This window comes from Vigna angularis, chromosome 7, assembly GCF_016808095.1.
Source record: "Vigna angularis cultivar LongXiaoDou No.4 chromosome 7, ASM1680809v1, whole genome shotgun sequence".
NCBI lineage: Eukaryota > Viridiplantae > Streptophyta > Magnoliopsida > Fabales > Fabaceae > Vigna > Vigna angularis.
Genome location: NC_068976.1, coordinates 22,326,772 through 22,349,217, shown reverse-complemented (window position 1 = coordinate 22,349,217; position 22,446 = coordinate 22,326,772). Strand labels below are relative to the sequence as shown.

Genomic DNA, 22,446 nt, shown 5'->3' with positions numbered 1-22,446 from the left:
AACATGAATACAACAAATCACCAAAAAAATCACGATTTCAATCCAAACTACTCTTATATTCCAAACACAGGTTGATTTTTTCTGTCAAAATAATATATATATATATATATATATATATATATATATATAGAGAGAGAGAGAGAGAGAGAGAGAGATATTTATAAATATATATATATATATATATATATATATATATTCTTTTACCTTCTTTCTCTCTTAATCTTCTGTTTTGAGTTTCCAGTTGCTGCAATGAGCTTACCATGTTGCTGGACAGAGATGAGAGAAGGAAAGTAACAGCAAACGCAAGATAAAAAGATAAATATATAGGTATATACAATATTCAAATTTTCTTACAATTTTTGTTTCATGAACATAGCTGAAAGTGTTAATGAGGAAAATTCTTACATTGCATGCTTTCAAAAATACTAGCATGGTACAAAATACATTATGAATACTATGGAATGTCCAAACAAACCTACAGGAAGGAACCTTAGAGGAAATAAGAATGAAGAAATTGGAAAATAGCAGAACTTCAGAAATGAAGAAAATTACACTTGATAATAATAATAATATAATAATAATATCAATATATCAATTTTTTTCTCTCATTTGCATATCATCTTCTGTTTTCCAAACAACATCATCCAGGCTTGTTGAAAGCTTCTTGTAGAACTGCAGAAGATCAACCAAACAATTTCAGTCAGATTCTTTTCAGTAGGGCCTTACCTTGTCATTCAAGAACAAGAGAAGATCTACATCCTTTTCTTAATTCAACAACAACTTCATGATGAGGATATAAGAAACTTGATTTCAAGTTTTTCTTTTCTTTTATAAATATGTAATTATAAGCTAAGCAGAAACATATTCTTATTGGTACAAATATATATGAAAAATAAAGATCTGATATTGACAAATGAATAATTCTGATTCTCCTTTCCCATCTAACTAATGATGTATTCTTCCAGGGAAAATTATTCCTTTGTATAGAGAACTTTAAAATTATACAGTAATCCTTTTAAATTATCATTAAAATTGATCCAAGAACAGTTATTTATGAAGTGGCAAGCAGAGACTATGTAAAGCAATTAAGCAAAGAAGGGAACAGAAGAACACCTTATGGAACTCCAATGTGTCTCCTTTTGCCTTCCGTACCTCAACCATGTGAAGAGAAGGTGCCACTTGAAATATCTGTTTATGATGAGCACTTTTAAGTTTCTGTACAATAATGTGACAAATAGTGTTCAACAGCACCAAATAACAATCATATACCTCAGTGGCAACATTAAGGTTTCCCTTTCTTCCAGCTTTTACATTTGCAAGCCTCATCTGCAGGTGATGGTTTATTAATTTCAAAAACTACCATTTCATATAAAGCTATCTGAGTAGCAGAGAAGCTCATTATAAGTTGGACAAGAAGGGCTTGCCTTGTAATTTTTCTTCTGCACATCAAAGCCAAGAGGTTTTGCAGCCTCCTCAATCTTGTTGATTATCTCATCTGCAGGTGACTTTGACGTGAATCTTGTTTCCCTTTTGAACCCCTGATGTCAATGACATAAGAATAAAGAAAACATGGTAAATTTAGCAAGGTATCTCATAATATGCCCAAATTTGACTTGAAAAAGAAAGCTCTCACCCAAATTAACTTAAACTTTCAACATAAAAAACTTGGTTGTATAAGATAAATAAATTAGTTTAAGCCTAAATTGTAGTGACTTTCATGTTTTCCCTGTATTTGAATTCTACATGTTCATCACAATAATGAAATGATTTAAAAAGCATCTGATCATGTGAAGATGTGTACCTGCTCTGTATCAAACAAGTTTTCAAGGTTCAGCCCTTTGGACATGGAAATTAACTCAAACGCATTCATGGATGTTGGCTGCTCTTCTTTCTTCTCTGTCACATGGTGCTCCTGAATATGCAGGCAAAATTCTTTGAGGAAAGATTCCAGAACTCAGAAAATGAATACAAAAATGACATCTAGTAATCTTCAACTTACTTCAGAATCTTTAAAGACAGCTTCAACGTCATCAAGGTTGATTTCCCCATTCTCCTCAAAAACAGGAGGCGTATAATCTTTCTTAAACCATTCATCATCCAAAATCTCAGGTATAGTGATACGCTGCCATACAGTCAGGGTAAATCAGAAATCAAGAGCAAAATGTAACTGTTACAGAAAAAATAACCACAATACTGTATATTAAAGACCAGTTATCTTTTGTATATCAATTTTATTGTGGTGCAGGGCACTAGCTAAATGCTATTCTAGAAGAACCATTATCCTCATTTGTTAATTATGAAATCAAACTGATGTAGATGATACCAGGTCATTGGAAGCTACCAAGGATGCGTACAAAGTTACAAGTTGGTTATGTGTAAAATTGTCCTTTTATTTTCAGAACAAACATGCAATTTTACATGGCAATAATTAAGCACATGATCACATGTTTCTCCTTACAGTTGTGGGATCAGGATCCAAGATTCGTGTAATCAATTTCCTGGCACTGAAAGAAAGCCACGGGGGGCAAGTAAATTCAGCAGCTGAGATCTGTGGATCAAGAAATAAAATGTAACAGAGTAAACAAAGGGAAGACTAAAATTGTACAGTAAAGTTTGAATGTTGCTCACTTTCTTATACAGGTTCATAAGATTAGGGTCATCAAAAGGTAGGTAACCTGCAACCAATACAAAGAGAATCACCCCACATGACCACAAGTCTGCAGTTGCACCATCATAGCCTCTATCATTAAGGACCTATATACAACAAGGGTATAGAGTTAGAAGAGTGACTAAAAAAATGTATGAATTTTGGTACACAGCTCAGAATTAAGTAGCATGACATTTGTCTGTACCTCTGGAGCAACATAGTTTGGTGTCCCACATGTAGTATGGAGAAGCCCATCATCCTATAAAGAACAAATAAATAAAATCTCTTCAAATGCAAGAAAATTTTGTCAATTTTAGAATAACTTCAAATTTATAACAATTGACAGGCTGGAAAGAGAGAGCAGTGTCTTAGACAGGATCCGACTATAAAATGTATAAAACTGTGTCCTTTTCTGTTATGAATGTGAGTAAAAGGATTTAAATATTTATGAGTGATTAGTGAATGATTGAATATAATTTTTCGATGCTGTTGACTATTGTTTGTTCCAACTTCAATAATGTCACATTCTTTAATGCTATTATGCTTCCTCTTCCTAGATCATAACTAGTTACTTGCACAATCTCCTGATTCAAGAAAAATCAAATCATGTCTCTGGTCAAAATAAATAACCTATCACTGATAAAAAGGCTAAAAGGTAGTTGGAAGTTGTATCTTTCTGTGTTTCATAGATCTCCTTTCAGCAATTGCTGAACATATAGTTCACTATCACCATTTCTCACACACATGTTCATACTTTCTAATTGTTTCATTTTATGTTCTTCTATGACATCAATAAATTGGGTCATACTTTTACTTCAAAAAGCAAGATCAATTTACAGAACAAAGATAAACACAAAAAAAGAGTTAAAGCTAGAAGGCAATGAAATTCATGATTACCCTAACTTGCTGGGAGAGGGCACTCAATCCAAAGTCGGAAACTTTAAGGTTCCCATAAGTATCTAAGAGCAAATTTTCTGGCTGCAGAAAGTACGTGGATAGGCATTAATTGTAAGAGGTTATTTCTTATTATATTAATGTCAAAATAATTTTGTGACACTTGCACGTGTGCATGTGTGAGGTGAAGGAGCCTTACCTTCAGGTCTCTGTGGTAGACACCCCTGCTGTGGCAATAATCAACAGCATTTATAAGCTGTTGGAAATATCTACGAGCTTCATTTTCACTCATCCGTCCATGGTTTACCTTCACAACAAAATGTCCATTGGAACATACACAACAACTTTTCCATGTAATGTACTATGATCTAATTCTAAGACAATCCAATACACAACAACCAATGAATGATGATAATGTGTTGAATGAATGAACAAGAATCATGTTCTCGTGATCCAACACTAATCTAGTATCATAAGCTAAATAGGATTGGTGGACTGAAAATATATGTTAAAGAGTCACCATTTTGATCCTTTTTTCTCCAAAATTGTAGAATAAAATGAAAATGAAAGGAAACCAACAAGATTATATACTCACAATTTTGTCAAAGAGCTCCCCACCAGTCACAAACTCCAAAACAATATATATTTTTGTCTTGCTTCCCATCACCTGTCAACAAAAATGTTAAATTAGAAACAGAGTCACGCAACAAATGAGAATTATTTTGATTTCTAATTGCATGTATACTTCCCAAGAAAATCATTTCTGTGTAGGTACGAATGTTTGATGATAAACACCAAAAACAACACCATCGGTAAATTAATTATCAGACAGACTGAGAATGGTGAGTTAAAGAGATGAAATAACATTGAAAGAGAAATGTATTTTACACGTACTTATTCTAACTCAACTTTTTTCTTTTGAACATGTAAGAAAATTTTTCATATGGGCAATTCATGATAGAAGAATATATCAAACCCAGCGGCAACAGAAGATTGGAAAGTTCTTTTCATAATGAAGATTCAAGCATTCAACATATTTAGAACTTTTCCTACGTTTGGCTGGGTGGGAAGAAAATGAGAGTGAAGATAAAAGTTCAAAATTTGAATTGGAGAAGAGATAAAAGTAAAAGGTTTGGATTTTATTTCTAGAAGTAAACTTTTTCTACTATTACTTTGCACTTTCCCTTCAACTACATAAAAGAATGTTATCTGTATTTTCTTTTCTCTTTATCCAAACATAGCAGAATTAGATGAACAAAGTTTTTTTTTTAAAAAAAAAAATCTTTCAAAACATCCAATGACTTTAACTATTCACCGGGATACTTTATAAAGAATATCTGGAATGGTAGGCAGCAGGCAGAATTCTTAGTGAAACAAACAAGAACGTTCTATACTCAACCACTACCACACGCTGCTTCTAAAAACAGAAACTTCAGGCAAGAATAAAATAAAGAAAAAATTTATTTAAAAAAGAGAATGGCAAATCATAGCATGTGTGGTCCACAGAGAGAGAAAGAGAGACCTCATACAATCGAACAACATTTGGATGCTTGATTAATTTCATTGTAGCCACCTCTCTCCTGATCTGAAAGAATACATCAAAAACATCTAAGAAACTTGACTTAATTTTGTCAGAATCTATAAAGCATCTACCCGATGTAAATAACAGTACTATGATAAGAAACATCTGAATTCTGTAACCTGCCACCTAAAAATAGTTCACAGAAAACTAGACTTTCTCAACATTTTGAAAGGTTTTGGAAAATGAGAGGAAGCATTATGTCATTAAACTGTTTGTTTCCTAATTAAATGAAGTAATAAGATTAAGGACAGAGTAAGATCCGAAGTTAAGTTCCTCAGGTATTCAACCTGCTCAGCCATCTTGTGCTTGAGCACCTTCTCCTTGTCAAGAATTTTAAGAGCCACAGGTTCTCCTGTCTCAGAGTTCCTTGCAAATTTCACCTTTGCAAATGTCCCTTCACCAATTGTCCTCCCCACCTCGTATTTACCAACTCTGCGCTTGATCTTAGGCTGACTCATTCTTTTCAAATGAACTTGAGAGCACCTACGAGGAATCTACCTGAAATGCATATCAGAATTTAGTTCCTATAACAATATTTTATCCAAAAGAATCTTCATCCAAATCTTATTGTTTAGGAAATGCTGCATTTTTTTAGGATTAAATCAACAGTAAATAGTGTGTACATTGTGAAAGACTATTTACATTGGAATCAATCCAATTATAGACTATGATGGGGTTTTGATTGATTAACAGTGTAAAGAGTAAATGTAAAATGACAGCGCATAAAAATCAAATCTTACAGACAAAGCAATAGTTTCAATGTCGAAGATGAAAACTAGGAAATAGTTCTCAATTCCTGTTCAACATACACATTAAAGATTAAAGGTCCCTGTTCTAACAGGAAAAATCAATCATACATGAGGTAACCCCAGAGATCCCACTTTTCTCTAGTAATGAAGTAAACTGGAGAGATCTTCGAGAAATTTAAAACCCATTGATGCTGGATTTAAGTTGCAGAGAGAACAATAGTTGGGATGAGAAATAACCTCAAAGTTTGTCTTCCAGTAAAAGATAAACCCACAACCAGAATTGAACTTGAATATGAAACAAACAGGAAAGTTAACACAGCGCACCTCTTTGAAATCACTAACTTCGGAGACTAGATTTGTGAGAAAGCCACCAATGATAAAAAGGGAAAACTGAAGATCCTTAAGTTAAAATAATACACAAAGATCAATTATCTAGCACTACAGACTCAAAAACCTTAGCCAGACAGGGCTAATTTGTTCAGCAACAAAACTTATTGGTCGAAGAAAAGGGGGCATTCATGAATTTGGGATCCACCAACCAAAAAGCTTCAAATCTAAGAGACCCAGCAACACAAATGGAAATCCCAATCAGTTCTTTAATTTCTGTGTCCCCAATTGAAAACAAAAAAACAAACCCAGAATTTTACTTTGAAGAAAGAATGGAGAGATTTATAAAATGAATGAAAAGACAGAAGTATAAAAAAAAGGGAACTTTAAAATAGTTCTTCAAAGATGAGCAAAAAGACAGTTCAGGTAACCAGTATACGACCCAAAGGGGTACTGATAATGAAATAACAAAGCAAAAGCAGATCAAGTTTCCAAAATTCAAGTAACACAAAAGCTGCACGAGGAAGTATGTTATATATAGGACACCTTGAGGCTCGTATGAGAAGAGGATAGACATAACGATGGAAAAAAACATATAAAAAAACAAAAAAACGTGGAAAGTGGAGATATATATGTAGAGAGAGAGGAGAAGAAATACTTCAATCTAATGTATGGAGATAAGAATAACTGAAATTCTGCAGTGGAACCAAGCAAGGTTGGCTTGATGATTAGCTTGATGAACAGTGCCTCGGCTTTTGATTATGGCCAAAGGGCAAGAGATTTTTGTGACAACTACCAACCAATGCTATGCAATCGGACAGAACTCAAGAGAGTGTGTAGTTTTGCATTTTCTGCTATTTATGCTGGGAACAACAACTTCAAACAGTTACTCATCAATGCTTATCTGTTTCCATGGAATGTATGTCTAGTAATAATAATAAAAATGTTTGTGGAAAATAAAAAGAAGAAGAGAGAGAATATTTCTGGGGTTGATTGGTCTGAACCACAAACTCACATCATTTGTTGTGGTCATAAATCACAGAACCACTTGGTTTGCCACATTTCCACTGCCATAAATTTCAAATTTTTAGAAATAACAGTGATGGATTGAATTGAACAGCTTCGTTTGTCCTCTCTAAAATTGATATTTATTTAATGATTTTAATGATTTTTTAGAGAAACAATTAGAACACGACAGCATTGGCAGTAATTCTGGTTTCTCGGTTAGTTAGGGAAATAAAATAACAACAATAATTCCACTGTGACAAAGACAGGTTGCTTCTTCTTGGGAGTGTTGCACAACCTTTGGTTATATTATTGCTATTTTAACCATTCTCGTGAAAAGCATTTTTGAAAGCATTTTTATCAAAACATGCTATTGGTATAACTGGTGAATTGATGACGTAAGGTATGATCCTGCTGCATAATTGCTTTCAGAAGATGACAAAGGACTCACAAATTATAAAATTTTCTAAAACATCTTAATCTAATTTATTTATTAAAAAACAGTCTAGGTGTTTTCAACATGTTTGAATTGATTTTTACTATGTATAGAGTTATAAATGGTGTTATTTTTTATTTTTAGTATTATATTATTTTCACATGATACAGAGAATTATTTAGTTTGCTGTTGTTTCTACTTTTTACAGATACAAAGTGCTGAGATTTATTTACATATAGAAAGAAAGAAAAAAAAAGCATTAGAGATGAAGGACCTCAACCTCTAATCACTAACAATAAGAATACAAATATACAACTAACACAACAAAATCATAAAATTTAAAAAGTATGAAATTAATTTTAGTCCATATATTTTTAATTTATTTTAAAATTTATAGATATTTTCTAACTCATTTAAACTGATATTGCATATACTAAAAAGAAAGAGACGGTGCCTGTTTTTAGAAAAATAATAATAAATATAATATTCGATTTAAAAAACTCATTTTATATATTAGTTATTAACTTAGGTTGAAATTTCTTCATTCATTTTTATATATCTTTTTTGTTATTTTTCATGTAATGAAATTTATATGACTGATATAAAATATTCAAGGTAACGGATATAAAATGTCTACAATATTCTAATTTTAAAAAAATATAATCCATGCATGATAGAAAATTAATATTAGTTTTGTAAACTAAAAATATCGTTACAGTCAAAACAAATATCAGGATAACGATTTATAATATTTTTGTGAACTTACTTTCACTTAGATCATTTCTTAAACAAAAAATAAATCATGTGAAAAAATTCGTTATGGGCATGTAAACAACTTTTCAATTCACCATGTCATAATTTTTTCATACATGATAATCTAAAACCATACAATTATGTGAAATTATTTTACATAGTAATGCTTTCTCATAAAATTCTATCACAATGATTTCTTTGTAACACTTTTTTATTGAGAGTTAAACATATAAGTTTAATTAGAATTTATAATTTGGGTTGCAAACATATATTAAGAATGTTTGAGAGACATTTGAAGAAATAAATATTTCATTTCACTAATGTTGTGAGGTAAAAATAAAGGGAAAACATCATAAAATATTGTTCCTCAGATTTCATATTGGATATGTTGACCTAGTCAATGATTTTATTTATTTAGGATTTTACGTAGAAGTTTGTAGTAATATCTTTTATTTTCAAGAAGTTTCTTTAATTCTTATCCAAAAACCTTCCGTATTTTATCCTAAAACAGAGTTTGTGAAATACATTATCATCACTTTGCTTATCGTGTGAATGAAAAACAACAAGGATATGAGTGTACGGAAAGTCAAGAAATGGACATTAACCTTCCCTTTCTCAGACACACGTCCTAGTTCTGTTTTTTTTTTTTTTTTAATTTGTCAAATAAATAATTATATATGTCGAAGACAATAAAATAAAACAAAACCTAGTAAGATAAACATGTACATAGAGATATAATCAAATATGGAAAGTCTTTTCTTCCAACTTAGATATCATGCAATATATATATATATACTTGGCGTCAAAGAATGGAATTAGTATAGTAAAACAGTTTTACCTCTCAGTGATAAATCAAAAATCAAATATATGACGTTTAAGATAAATAAAAATATTTATTTTAATCATTTTTTCAGTTTATTATATTTTTTGTAATATATATTAGATATATATTTTTATTTAAGACAACTAGAGATTTGGCCGTTCATAGAGTTTGGCATTGGTTAGTTATAATCTTGCATTGTATTTTTTATTATCGTAGTTTTGAATTTTGGACTGGATCATTAAATTAAAATTTTACGAAGAAAAGATATTCAATATACATATAAAAGGTAGTTAAATGAGTGATTTTAGTCCCTCTTTTATCCTAACTTATACTAAAGACAATGAGAAATAAGTTAAATAATTATAGATAAAAATACTTTAAGTCTGTATTTGTTTAATAAGATGGATTTAAGAAAGTGAACTTGAAGAGAAAAAGAAGTTGTTCTTCCATGGATTTTCAATCTTGAATTTTGTGATAAGATTCCAGTGATAGTTTAAACGTTCTTTGTGTTTGAAAATGACTCCTTACTGATAAAAGAAAAATATATCTACTAAAAGAGTTGTGATTTATAAGTGGGTGTAAATGTGAGTGCTATGAAATGAATATTTTATTGAAAATTTTAATTTTATTTATAAGATAAATATAGATAATAAACCTATCTTATTATTATTAGAATATTAATTATCTAAGAAGTATAAAAATAATATAATAAATAATAATCAACTATTAAACTACCAAAATTTAATTATAACATAAAAATATGATTCAAATCGATGTAGATTGAGTTACTTTATAATTGAATACTTAAAAGATTTAATTAGACCATTTTCTTTAATATATCTATTGGATGGATAAAAATAAAAGTGAAAATAATTTTTTTTTTATTTAAAGAAAAATATGATAATAAACGAAGAAAAAATTATTCTAATATAGAAATCATTATTTTTAAAAATTATCTAATATAATTAATAAGTAAATTTTAATTTAAATTATTATACTATTACATCTTTTTTAAGTGATACGACTGAAATGAATTGATAAACTCAAACCATAAGATCCTAACCCATCCTGTCGTAGTAATGGCGGACAAGACCGCCGAGGTTACTTTGAAACCTAAAGCGGTGGAATAATTCTCTCCGTTACAATCTTTAGTTCTTTTGGCAATAATTCAATTGTTACTTTATTAATTTAAAAAACATATCTTTTCTCCTTCTTTGTCTCACTTTTAACCCTACCATTTCATATAAGATAAAATATTAAGCATAATAAAGATCTATCATTCATCCTGATCCACATTATTTTATTTTAAGCAGATAAATAATTATTATATAATGAAAAAATTTATTTTTATGGTAATTATATGGAATTAAAATAAAATTATCTTGAATGAAAAAACTGTAGAATTCTGATCAGAACTGAACGAAAAATCTCGTAAAAGCGTAACGTGGGTGTGAGACAGTTTTGAAGTTGAAGAGGGTGGGGTCATTATTAGATGATAAGTTAAGTCAGCTTTTTGTCTTTTTCCTCTAAGGATTGATGACACACCAATCAGTAGCAAAAGCCAAATTCGAATCTACCTCCCTAAAGTAAACCTAACCCATGCTTTTACATTTATCATCATTTTCACTTTTTTTTTTCTTTTTAAAAGTCAAAATACAAACTTCGAAAAATATTACTCAAATCACAATTACTATTGTGAGTAGAGTATCAAATTTCAAAAGAAAAAAAAAAGTGTAACATTTTCGAAATGGGTGAAAACAAAAGGAAATCTCTTTTTCTTTTATTTTCTTTTTCTCTCTCATTTTACAATACTCTTTCTTTCTGTTTTGTTTTATAATGTTTATCTTTTACATCTTATCATTTTTAGAATATTATTACAGTGGTTAAGAGATAGATAATATTTTGTTTACATCACGGTAAGTTTTACTTATTAAAAATATATTTTTGTTCTTTGATTTTAGATCAATATTTATAGGTTTGGTCAAGAAAAGTGATATTTTAAATTTAGTTTAGTATATATTACTTTTTTTTTATGTTTAGATATCTTGTTATAAGTCCTTGAATTTAGAGAGTAATCGTATTTTTAATAGAGCAACTATAATACATAATTTGTAGGTGTAGGTGAAGATGTCATAATATATCGAGTTTTATGTGATTGTTCTTGATTGAAAATTTGATTAAATGCTTGAATTTAAGTATTATTGGATTTGGTTTCATCATTTGAAGTTACATTTTTAAAATGTTTTTTTATAGTAATTTTGAAAAGCAAATTGTTTTTTTAGTGATTAAGGGTCAAATTTCTAAAATTTTAATAAAAATAGAGTTAAAAATAATCTTACTCTCAACAGTATTTTGGTTAGCCTAAAATGCAACCTTTGCAATTGGTAAATTTTTTTCAAGTAAACTTGATTTTACTTAAGCTATTTTTTTTAATAAATTGTGTTTGAATATTTGTTATAAATGTAAAATGAATCTAAGTCCTTTTATTAAATTGATTTGTGGTCTTATTTTAGTAAATTATGTTGTATGGACATGATTAATGAGAATGATAAAACGTATATGAATCTATGGTAACGTGTCTTGATATGAGATAATATATAAATTGTTGTTTGATCTATATATTGAATATTGACATTTATATTGTTATATATATATATATATATATATATATATATATATATATATATATATATATATATATATATATATATATATATATATATATATATATATATAACATATATTAGGTGGTGAAAATAAATTTAGGAGTTCTTACTATAATGACATATGTAGATATGCGAGTTGAGATAAATTTATTATACTCTCATATGATTGGATTCGTTGGTAAATCATAGTATTTGATTTAATAAGATATTAGTATTTTGTGAAACATACTTAGTACAAATATCTAATAAGAGATCAATTAATATTTTACTTCTTAAATATTTTTAATATATTAATTATTTGTGTGAATGTTATATGTTGAATTTTAAATAAAAGAAAATTATTCTGACTTGTTGATTAAAATGTATCCTTTTATTTATATTTTCCTCAAGTTAAAATTTATGTCTAAATAAAATCATGTTACACATGACCAAAGTTTATTTTAATAACTTATTTTTACATGTGTTGGTTATAAATCACATTGTGTATATTATGTACACAAATAAATATGGGTCCAAGTAGACAGATAATTTGAAATATAATAAAGATATATTTTTTATTTTAACCATCCTTGTATGAATATTTGTATTCATATATATTTTTGTGCATTTTAAATTGCATTAATTTTTATAAACTTTGTAAAAAATCCTTTCATGATTTTATAGGATAATAGATAGTTTAATTTTTAGGGCTTTATATCAAATAGTGAATTAATGTATATACCTCAAACTAGGAGTTAATAACGTGATCTCAATCAATAATAACATGATTGGTCGGAAAAAAAATACATTAAGTTTTAATCAATAACTTAAACGTTATTCTTAATCAATTTGATCACAAATTAGTTTTAATTTAATTTTATACAAATTAATTTTTGAAATTAATGTGAGATTTAAAACTAAAAAATAAGTACTCTATCTTATGATCATATGACTAATGCAAGATTAATTCTGAAAAACGATTTACACCTTTTTTTTTTATTAAACGTATTTAAATTAATTAAGAATCGTATTTAAATTTCAAATAATATAGGTAAAACATATAGTCTTTATCATTTCTTGTTTGACAGAACCATAATTTATGTGTAATAGCCCCTACACTGTGTGTGAGCTATCATTCATTATAACTGTGGATTATAAATAGATATTATATAAATAGTATTGCTATTCACTTTTAATTTATATTTATATTTTTTAATATTTATATCGTAGGAGGTTTATTTATCTTATGTCCATCCCATTCGATACTAGTTGAAAACAAATGCAATAATCCAGCACACGTGAACCGCGAATGTCTATTAATGCAAGCAATGTTAAAAAAATACTTCTTATTACAATAAAATATTAGGAGAGACAAAAATTTGTCACAAAATTAAAATTATTATCATTAATTAAATTTTAACAATTACACATTTATCTCAACAAATCTATATTGATGGTGGAAAATATTAAAAGAGTTATTTGTGTCATTTTCACTCAACTTTAACGTTTTGATAGAAACTTCTATAACAAGTCACATGCAAAACAATTTGTAATATACAAACATCAAGCTATATTTTATGATCAATTAAATCACTATCTTTGACTATTGAATCCATGTAATACTCCATTGCTCTTTGGTTCAATATAAAATTAAAAATAAAAACTTATTATTATTATATTTCCATGTATAAAGGATACATTAAAAAATATGTTTAAATAATAACTAATTTTAGAAACAGTTACTTAATATAGTGATTAATTTAAAAATAAAATTTTATTAATGTCTAAAATAATTTCTATTATAAATAATAAATTATAATTGATTTTAAATTATATTTTCAATGATATTTAACATTAATTAGAAGGATTTTTCACTGTCAAATAATTTAATATGTAAATTGGTCTTAAAGATAATGAAATTGAATAAGAGATGAAAGTGACAAAATATGTCAATATGTCTTGTTTTGAACTGATTTTTTTTTTATTTAAAAAAAACGGATTGAATCTGTCTGAGTTATTATGCAAATTTTGATTTGTCATGTCGGACAGATCAGTGGATTGGTCACTGCTTTTTTTAATTTCTTTATTTTTTAAATTTGTAATATATATATATATATATATTCTGAAAATATATTTAATTTAATAAATTTATTAATTAGTTTCTATACAAATTAAAACAATTATTTATTTGTGTATTAAATTATTTTATTATGATTAAAAATTGAAATTTAATTTGTAAGTATCAAGTATCTAAATTATAATAGTATTGTATATCTAAAATAATAAAATATTAAAAATTTAATATTTTTTATTATTTTAGTTTTAAATTTAAATTTAAAAAATATAACATACTGTAGCTCACTCTATCATCCTTCAATATCGAAGAACATAACTTAAAAAATAAAATTTAAATATTTTAGAACGAAATAGATAAGTGTCATAAACTAACTTTAATTAATAAACGGTGTTAGTTGATACATGTAACTATCTCATTAATATCTCGAACAACTTATTCAATTATAAATAAACAATATTATTTATGATAAATTTAAGGTTATGTGTTCTTACCAGAAGCTTATGTGACTTCTAGCATGAATTCTTCTTAAGTTGTCAAATCTTTAAATCCAAAAATCAAGCATGCTTAAAGAAGGAAATATAAAAATATCAAAAATACTATTTAAAATACTTAATACCATTAATTTAATTTTGAAGATTAAACTGAAATACGCACGTTGTCACTTTCTGATGTTTGATAACAAGTTGTAATTAAACTATATGTTCAATTTAAACTATTTAAAATATTAATTATGAAAGTTCTATTTTCAAATCAACCACATTTTAAAGCAGTCATTTTCTTCTCTCCAATTACTTAGGAATAAGTCCGATTCTATATTGTTTTCATTGGCGTGGCTAATTAGCACTCACGTATTTGAAGGGAATAGTAATTACAATTTTTCTTATTATTTAATGAAAATAATTTTAATATTTAAAAATGTAAAATAGACTTAATATTTATCATAAAAAGAAAGTAATAAAAAAGATGTGGAGGATTATTTAAAATTATTATTTTGAAATTATTGTGGCTTGTTGAAGATTTGTTGACGGAAACCTAACTCTCATTAAATTGACCTCTTCAACGAGTGAGACTTGTATGGACAAATAACATTGCTCTATTTTTCTGCCAACACTAATATATTAAATAAAACTCCCATGCATTATTGATATTAAGAAAATAATAACGTCATTTAGAATTGAATAAATTGTATCTTTTTATAACACGATACTTTTTTTTATTATTTATTTAAAACAATGGCCATTGAAGATTTAGTTATGTACACGTAATTACTTGTTTGTCTTCGTAAAAATTATACTATTATTCATTAAAGATTTAGTTTTTTAATTGTGACTACCGTTAAGAAGTTTTCAATAATTACTTTCCTATCTTAATTTTTTATTTTCAATAATTGCTTTAAACTATAGTATTAAAATTGAATTTATATAATATCATATTAGTGTCATGAATTTAAGTATACGTTGAAAATTTAATGTTAAATGTAAAGGAAAAAGTTTAGAGACATTGAAAGAAACACTCATAAATATTAAAATATTTTGATATTAAAGATGGTGTCATGTCTATAATATCAATAATTCATATTTTATTAATGGTGAATGTTTCCAGTGAAGAAGTGTTTAAGATATGGATAGAGACAACGATGTTATGTTCTGGTAAATAGTTTAAGTGGTTGAAATTTTTATATTTCAACAAATAAATTAGTAAATTCCTTGTTTTTTTAAAGAAAAATCATAATATCATTAATTAGAAAAGGATGTGTTTGTTGTAAGAAGGTTTCGTTATCATCAAAATATTAAAAATCGGCTTGGTGATCAAAAGAACACCTCATTAATTAGCCTCTTTCAGAGCTTCAAACGTGAAGAAAATAAATCTTGATCCACAAAATATCTGCAATCATTGTCATTTTTTTATATAACCAGGCATTTTTTATAGAATAAAATGTAATTCAAGTGATTCGTGGTTGTTATGATTGACAAAAAGTTAAAAACTCACCTATATATATATAACAAAATTAAATTAAACACAAAATTAAATTAAACACAAGTTTTAAATTATTTTTTATATATAGATAGGTTTGTTAATTTATATAAGTTTTTTTTAGTTGGTATATTTTAATAAAATTTATCCAATTTTAATAAACACAACAATCCACGGTAGTAAGAAATGGTAAAATACTCGTTAGATTTTATTAGAAAAATCTAATCTTTTTATGTCTTGAATAATAACATTATGTAGAATATTTGGTCATCTTGGCGTTGAATGAATTTTATTGCCATAACTTCCATCAACTTTTCATGGTTTTCTACTATGATTGATTAATTTTTTGGTAAGCAAAGTAGACTAATTTATTGCAATGGTAGAAAAACACTTCTGGTTTATTTTAGCTCATGATTTAATCTTATTTTGATGTAGGAAACTCTCATACAATTTCAGGTTAAAAATATTTTTGGTGCTGAATGTCATTTTTTAATTTGAAACTTCTAAAGAATGTGTTTTAATCTAATATCTATATTTGTAATTTTTCTTTTTTGTTCTTATTATTAGTTGTTGTCAAATACTGTGAGATTAACATAAACTTATTATTAAGTGTAAAAATTGTTTTAGAATTTATGGTTAAACATGGTTTTGGCTTGGGAAATTTGGGAGATGATCCGTCACAAAGTAGTGAGTACAATTTGTTATCAACATGAAGGGTCTTAGAATTGCAACTGAAGTTTTTTTTTTCTTTCAAACTTTTAAAAGACCTAAACTTTTTGTTTGATGGATGAAGTGTCATGTTTAGGAGATTAATTTTAAGGTTTACATGTTTTCATTAAAAAAATAATGAGTAATGATTCTTCATATTGTAAATTAACATTATTTTAATTCAAAACATATCAATTATTTTGTTATTCAAATATTAAGCAATGTAAATAAAGGAGGTCATCAAACAAAGGAGACCACATATTAATCAAAGTATCAAACTTCCTTAAAGATAAACTATTACTTTGCTAAAATATACTAACACAAAATATTAATGAATGATTTAATAAGAGTTTCGATAAAATGATACATCAAACAAATATATATATATATATATATATATATATATTCTAAATTAATTTTATCTCTAATTGATACGAAATTTTTAATTAATTAATAAAAGTTGAAAACAAAATAAATTAATTATTTTTTATTTTATTTTAAAAATTGTAGTCCACACTATTATGAATTTTAAAAGTTAAATTAATATGATTGTGCAGTTTTGGAATTTTTTTAAAATTTAAATATGGATTTATTTCATTTCAAATATATTTTAAGGTTTTTGGCAATGAAAGAATAGTTAGATACCTAGTAGCAGCGATGTGAATTTATATGCTTAAAAAAACGCCACGTTGGCATATCAGAAAGAAAACCGCAAATTCCTGCTCTCTATTTGGTCGTGTTTTTGTGGTCCACGTTATAATTGTTCCCCTCAAGTGCATGGACCCCACACACGTGAACGTAACACCCATGTTCTACCAAAATTCAAGAAACAACTTCACCAAATAATTCCTTTGCTTGCATATGTAGGAGAAAAAATAAACATCACTGTCTTACACAACATATGGAAAGCTCTTAAATTAGGGTTTCTTTTTTAAATTACATTTTTCATTCACAAAATAGCTTTAGAAACATGTGAAGACAATGTAAGAAAAAATTATGCATAAACGTTTCTGTTTCAGAGATTGTAAATGATGTCCCAATTTTTTTTTTATAATTGTAAATGATTTCATTTTGCCAACTTATAAAAATCTGTAATTTTAATTAATTCTTACACATAAATTTGATATTTTGTGGTGATTTTTACACTTATAAAGGTGATAGATGAATTAAAATCATAATATATAATATGCAATATTGGTTTTTCTATTAAAAAGCAACTAAATATAATTTTATTATATAAAATTAATTTATAAAATAAGATTTTACATCTATTTATATATTAAATGTTTATTTTATTAACTGAAAATTTATTTTATTTTTAATTATTAACATATTTCTCGTAAAAATATATACCTAGTGTAAAAGTCATTAAAAATGGAGTATAAATTTATAGATTTAATAAAAAATAAATGTCACTACAATTTAATAAATAAATTTTAATTTTAATTCAATCATATTGGTTTATAAGATAATATTTTTAATCCACTTTTATATATATATATATATATATATATATATATATATATATATATATATTATAAATTCACTTTATTTTTAGTAATTCGTGAGATGTGTAATATTTTTTATTCAAATTTAATATTTAGTGACAATTTTTTTACTTTGGGACAAATTTAATCAAAGGACTATAATTTATATACTTTTTTAAGTTTGAAAACTAATTAATAAATTTATAAAATACAGGAAGTAAAACCAGACAAATTAACATTAAGTTAAAAAACATCTTTAATAACTTGATACTTGGTATGATATGGGTGAATTGGTCTTTTAGATTACTTATGCATCAAGTTTAGGAAAATAATTATCCTACAAAATTATTATGCATGTGAAACGCGTTGAACAGTTTATAGAGACAGATAAAAAAAAATTATTTAACTTGATCATCATTCTTATTCCTAACTGTAGTTAAGATGTACCGAATTGCGTGTATATTAATTAATTAAAGATTAAGGTTATTTTATTTATATATTTTCACATCGAAAACATAAAGCAAAACAAACTATAGGAGATTTAACAACAACAAGGTGTTAATGTAAACAATACCTATATCAATCGGATTGCTAATAAAAATAATATTTTCAGCAATTTAGTCCATTTTGTTTGTCAAACTAATACGAGATTTATTCGGAATGATTTTGTATAAAAAAAAGAATTATTTGATTGGACCACTTTAGAATTGGTTGAGTAGGACCATTGCAGATTAAAAAGATGTGCATGCATAACTACAAAATAAACAATTTAAATAATATATGTTCGTACAATTTTTTTCAACCATTATCTCTTTCACCTTAAAAGGGAATTTCATTTTGAATTCTGTCTCACTTTTATATTATTATTATTTAAACTAGTTTTATGTATTTTTAGAATATACTTTTTCTCGAGAATATTCCCTATTTCCCTTTTTGCAACAGAAAACAAAAACAATTCAGTTTTCAAATATTTGTAGCTTTCTTTCTTATTGCAAAAAATCAATAAACTAGATAATTAACACGTCTATTTTATAGTAAGTAAATGATTTTTTTTTATTTTTTTATTTTTTAATGGAATATATTGTTTCTCTAGTTCTTGATTTACGAGTTTAATCTCCGTACTTTTTTCGTCCTGACTCTATTTTGTATATTTAACAAAAAAATTAACTTGGTCTAACATTTAATTTTGCTGCATTTTATTTTGTGAACTATATATTTTAATTAATTAAATTATTTTTTATGGCATTAAAAAACGTGTTATTTTGGAAAGAACAAATAAGTCCGTACTTATGACTGTTTTCGTCTTTTAATTTACTTTTATTTTAAGATGTATATAATTATAATTTTTGATAATTATTTTATACTAAAGAAAAACTTTGTATACTCTTTTAATATTAAACATTAATTGTATCATACTTTTTAAAAAGTATTTAATAAATATGTGGACTCGTAACAAGTACCCATCAACAGAAGAGAACGAGAATGACAATCAAATATGAAAAACATGATAAATATACTTTTTTTTTTACTTCAGAACAATGAAAAATATATTCAAATTAAGGCATCTGGGTTGATTTTCGTCTTCAATTAATAAAGAAGAAAAAACAATTTTTCAAATAAAATTCTGATGTGTTACTTATTTTTATTAGTTCAAACTACGCAACTTGATAATCATATATGCACTGAAATTATCCATTCAAATTCGCAAAAGATTAGTACTGCGGTTAATTCTTTTATTTAAAACTAATCCTAGAAATGGAAAACTAATATTTTTATTAATTTAATGTTGGAGAAAATTATGAAAAGAATATACAATGAAATCTCTAGTACATTATACTAATTTTATTAGTTTGTTTATAAAAGAAAATTAATTAAATAGTATTGGGCCATAGTTTAGATTAATTTCCACATGGCATGTAAATAAATATATGATGCAGAAGTTGATTGAGACATACATAGATTGTAGTTCTAAATTTTCTAATTTTTTTTATATAAAAAAAAAGTTGAAATGTTGTATTCGTTCACTTTGAATTTTCTGTATTGAGGGGTGAAAATTAATTTGATCATGGCTTGAAAATTTTACTATGTATTGGTTTGTCAACAGAGATACAATAGAGATGACGCAAGGAAGAAGATGATGGTAGTGGCAGCGCTTGCATGATGTACTAAAAGACGGTATTTTAGTATTTTTCAATTAGTAAATTACTGCAATTAGTAATAGGGGCTTCAGTTAGTAATAAAGAATTTGCAGGAGAAAAAACCCATAACACTTCTTTTAAGGCCCAGAACATAATACTTCACTGGCAATTTCATCCTGCACCCCCATATTTTCTTTCTGCACCCTATAGTCTTTAAAATACCCCTTATACCCAGTGAGTAAATTATTTTTTGTTGTATAATTTATATTCTAGATAATAAAATCATAAATATTTTGAACTACACCATTCCAAACAAAAAATTTATTATTGTTTATATTCCATATTCTACTACGTAAAATGTACGGAATATAGGAACAAAACATGGGGTGCAATAAGAATTTGTCTAAAATGTTAAACCTAAATAGAAAGTGAAAATAACATATATAATAAAGAATAAAAATGAGATAACTTAAAAAGAAAGCATAATTTTTGCAATTTTAAATTATGTTATTTCTTTTGCTTTGTTAAAAAAACCTATTTTTTGTCATTTTCATTATGGAAAAAGGTTTTATTGTCTCTTGTTATTGACGTATTTGAAGGACTTGATGCTATTTTTTCTAAGAAGTTGGTGAAGAACAGATAAAGTTTTGATTAAGTAAAACAAGTATAGCCGGCAATATATTATGATTTTCCTTTTTAAACCCTTTTCTACGTACCACAAGTACAACTATTTTTTTATCTTATTATATTGTCACTCACAGAAACTTCAACAATGTAATAATGATTTCTTTTTTTTACATATTTTCCTAAGATTAATGATATATAATGCGGGAGTCGAAAAAAAAAATTAAGTTTTAATATGTTATACTGCTATCATGATATTATGATTGTTATACTTAATTCGAGAAAATTAATGAAAATAAAAAAAAAATAAAAACCAAAAACAAGACATTTTTAGGTTTCTTTTTTCATTTTTTTCTGTTAGAAGTAATTAATGAAGTTTGTCAACATAATGTAAAAATTATTGTCAATTTCAAGACTACTTCAAACAAGAAAAATACTTATTTCTTAAATGGGAAACCTAAAAGGTTTGGTTTGGCGCATTTGTCTTCTTTTGAGTTCCATTCAGATAGAGTTGAAAGTCAAAGTATGACATAGTCTTCTCCATAGCTACCCTTTATACCACTTTAGGCATAACATAAACTGTTCATGCATTTTTTTTTTCTTTTTCCTTGTTGATAATTAAGAATTATATTTTTCAAAAATTAAAATCTCTTAAGTAATTGGTTCTTCTTCGTAAATATTATTTTGTTTGTTTTTTAAACCGTTTCTGTTGGTAAGATTGATGTTAAGTCTTATACAATTTCTTCTGACTCTAAACTTAGGTCATAGTTTGGTTATTAATTTTTCTTACGTCCAATCGATGTTACTTACAGAAAACACTTTCACACTCAAGTCAGTACTAGTCTAGTTAATTTGACAATAAATACTTAGTAAAACAAGTAACCAAATATCTGAATATTAAATATGTATTTATAAAATTTTGTGATGAGTTTTTATTAGGGCTAATCCAATTACAGCTCATACACCAATAACCTGAATTAAGGTCAACTTAATTATTCTTGATAGTTAATTTTATCTGTGATTGAATTGATATCTTCATGGTCGTTTTGTTACTAGATAGTCGACCTCTCGATCATGACCGTCAGCGGTTATACATTATATAAACAATTTGGTTTAATGTCTCAATAGGTTCCTATTTTCATCCAGAATTTCAAATAGGTCACTTTCTTTTTCGGCATCTCAATTGAGTCTTTATTTTTGTAAAATTGAATCAAATAGGACCTATCCGTCAAATTGAAATGACGTCGTTAAGAAGGGTATGTTGGCAATGTCAGCATACCCTTCTTAACGGCGTCATTTCAATTTGACGAAAATGTCCTATTTGATTCAATTTTGCAAAAATAAGAACTCAATTGAGATGCCAAAAAAGAAAGGGACCTATTTGAAATTCTGAGTGAAAATAGGGACATGTTGAGACATTAAACCTAAACAATTTTTTCAATAAATAAGATTATGTGTAAAATGTATTATTGCTTCTTTTCATGACTTAGAATGTTCTTGAGACTCATTCCCACTATCAAGATCCATGGTTCACGATGCAGACTGGGAAAAACTTGCATTCTCGTGGGAACAACACA

At 26.7% G+C, this 22,446-nt stretch overlaps 1 protein-coding gene across 4 annotated transcripts; it reads right to left on the bottom strand.

The window, feature by feature from the left end:
• Window positions 1-308: 308 nt before the first annotated feature.
• LOC108338028 (CBL-interacting serine/threonine-protein kinase 3) lies at window positions 309-7,119 on the bottom strand. 4 transcript variants are annotated; one of them, XM_017574674.2, is made up of 16 exons: window positions 6,858-7,109; window positions 6,110-6,157; window positions 5,411-5,621; window positions 5,064-5,126; window positions 4,137-4,208; window positions 3,741-3,848; window positions 3,545-3,625; window positions 2,853-2,906; window positions 2,629-2,754; window positions 2,459-2,548; window positions 2,000-2,122; window positions 1,802-1,912; window positions 1,425-1,538; window positions 1,270-1,326; window positions 1,114-1,188; window positions 309-672 (listed from the first exon to the last, which is right to left on the bottom strand). In XM_017574674.2, the coding sequence occupies exons 3-16, from the start codon at window positions 5,579-5,581 to the stop codon at window positions 592-594; spliced, it is 1,326 nt and encodes a 441-aa protein (XP_017430163.2). In that variant the 5' UTR covers window positions 5,582-5,621; window positions 6,110-6,157; window positions 6,858-7,109; the 3' UTR covers window positions 309-591. The 4 variants fall into 4 exon arrangements, with proteins under 4 accessions (XP_017430163.2, XP_052736428.1, XP_017430162.2 ...); XM_052880468.1 differs by lacking the exons at window positions 6,110-6,157; window positions 6,858-7,109 and adding exons at window positions 5,981-6,063; window positions 6,197-6,720; XM_017574673.2 differs by lacking the exon at window positions 6,110-6,157 and having other exon boundaries at window positions 6,858-7,119.
• Between the last annotated feature and the right edge of the window lie 15,327 nt (window positions 7,120-22,446).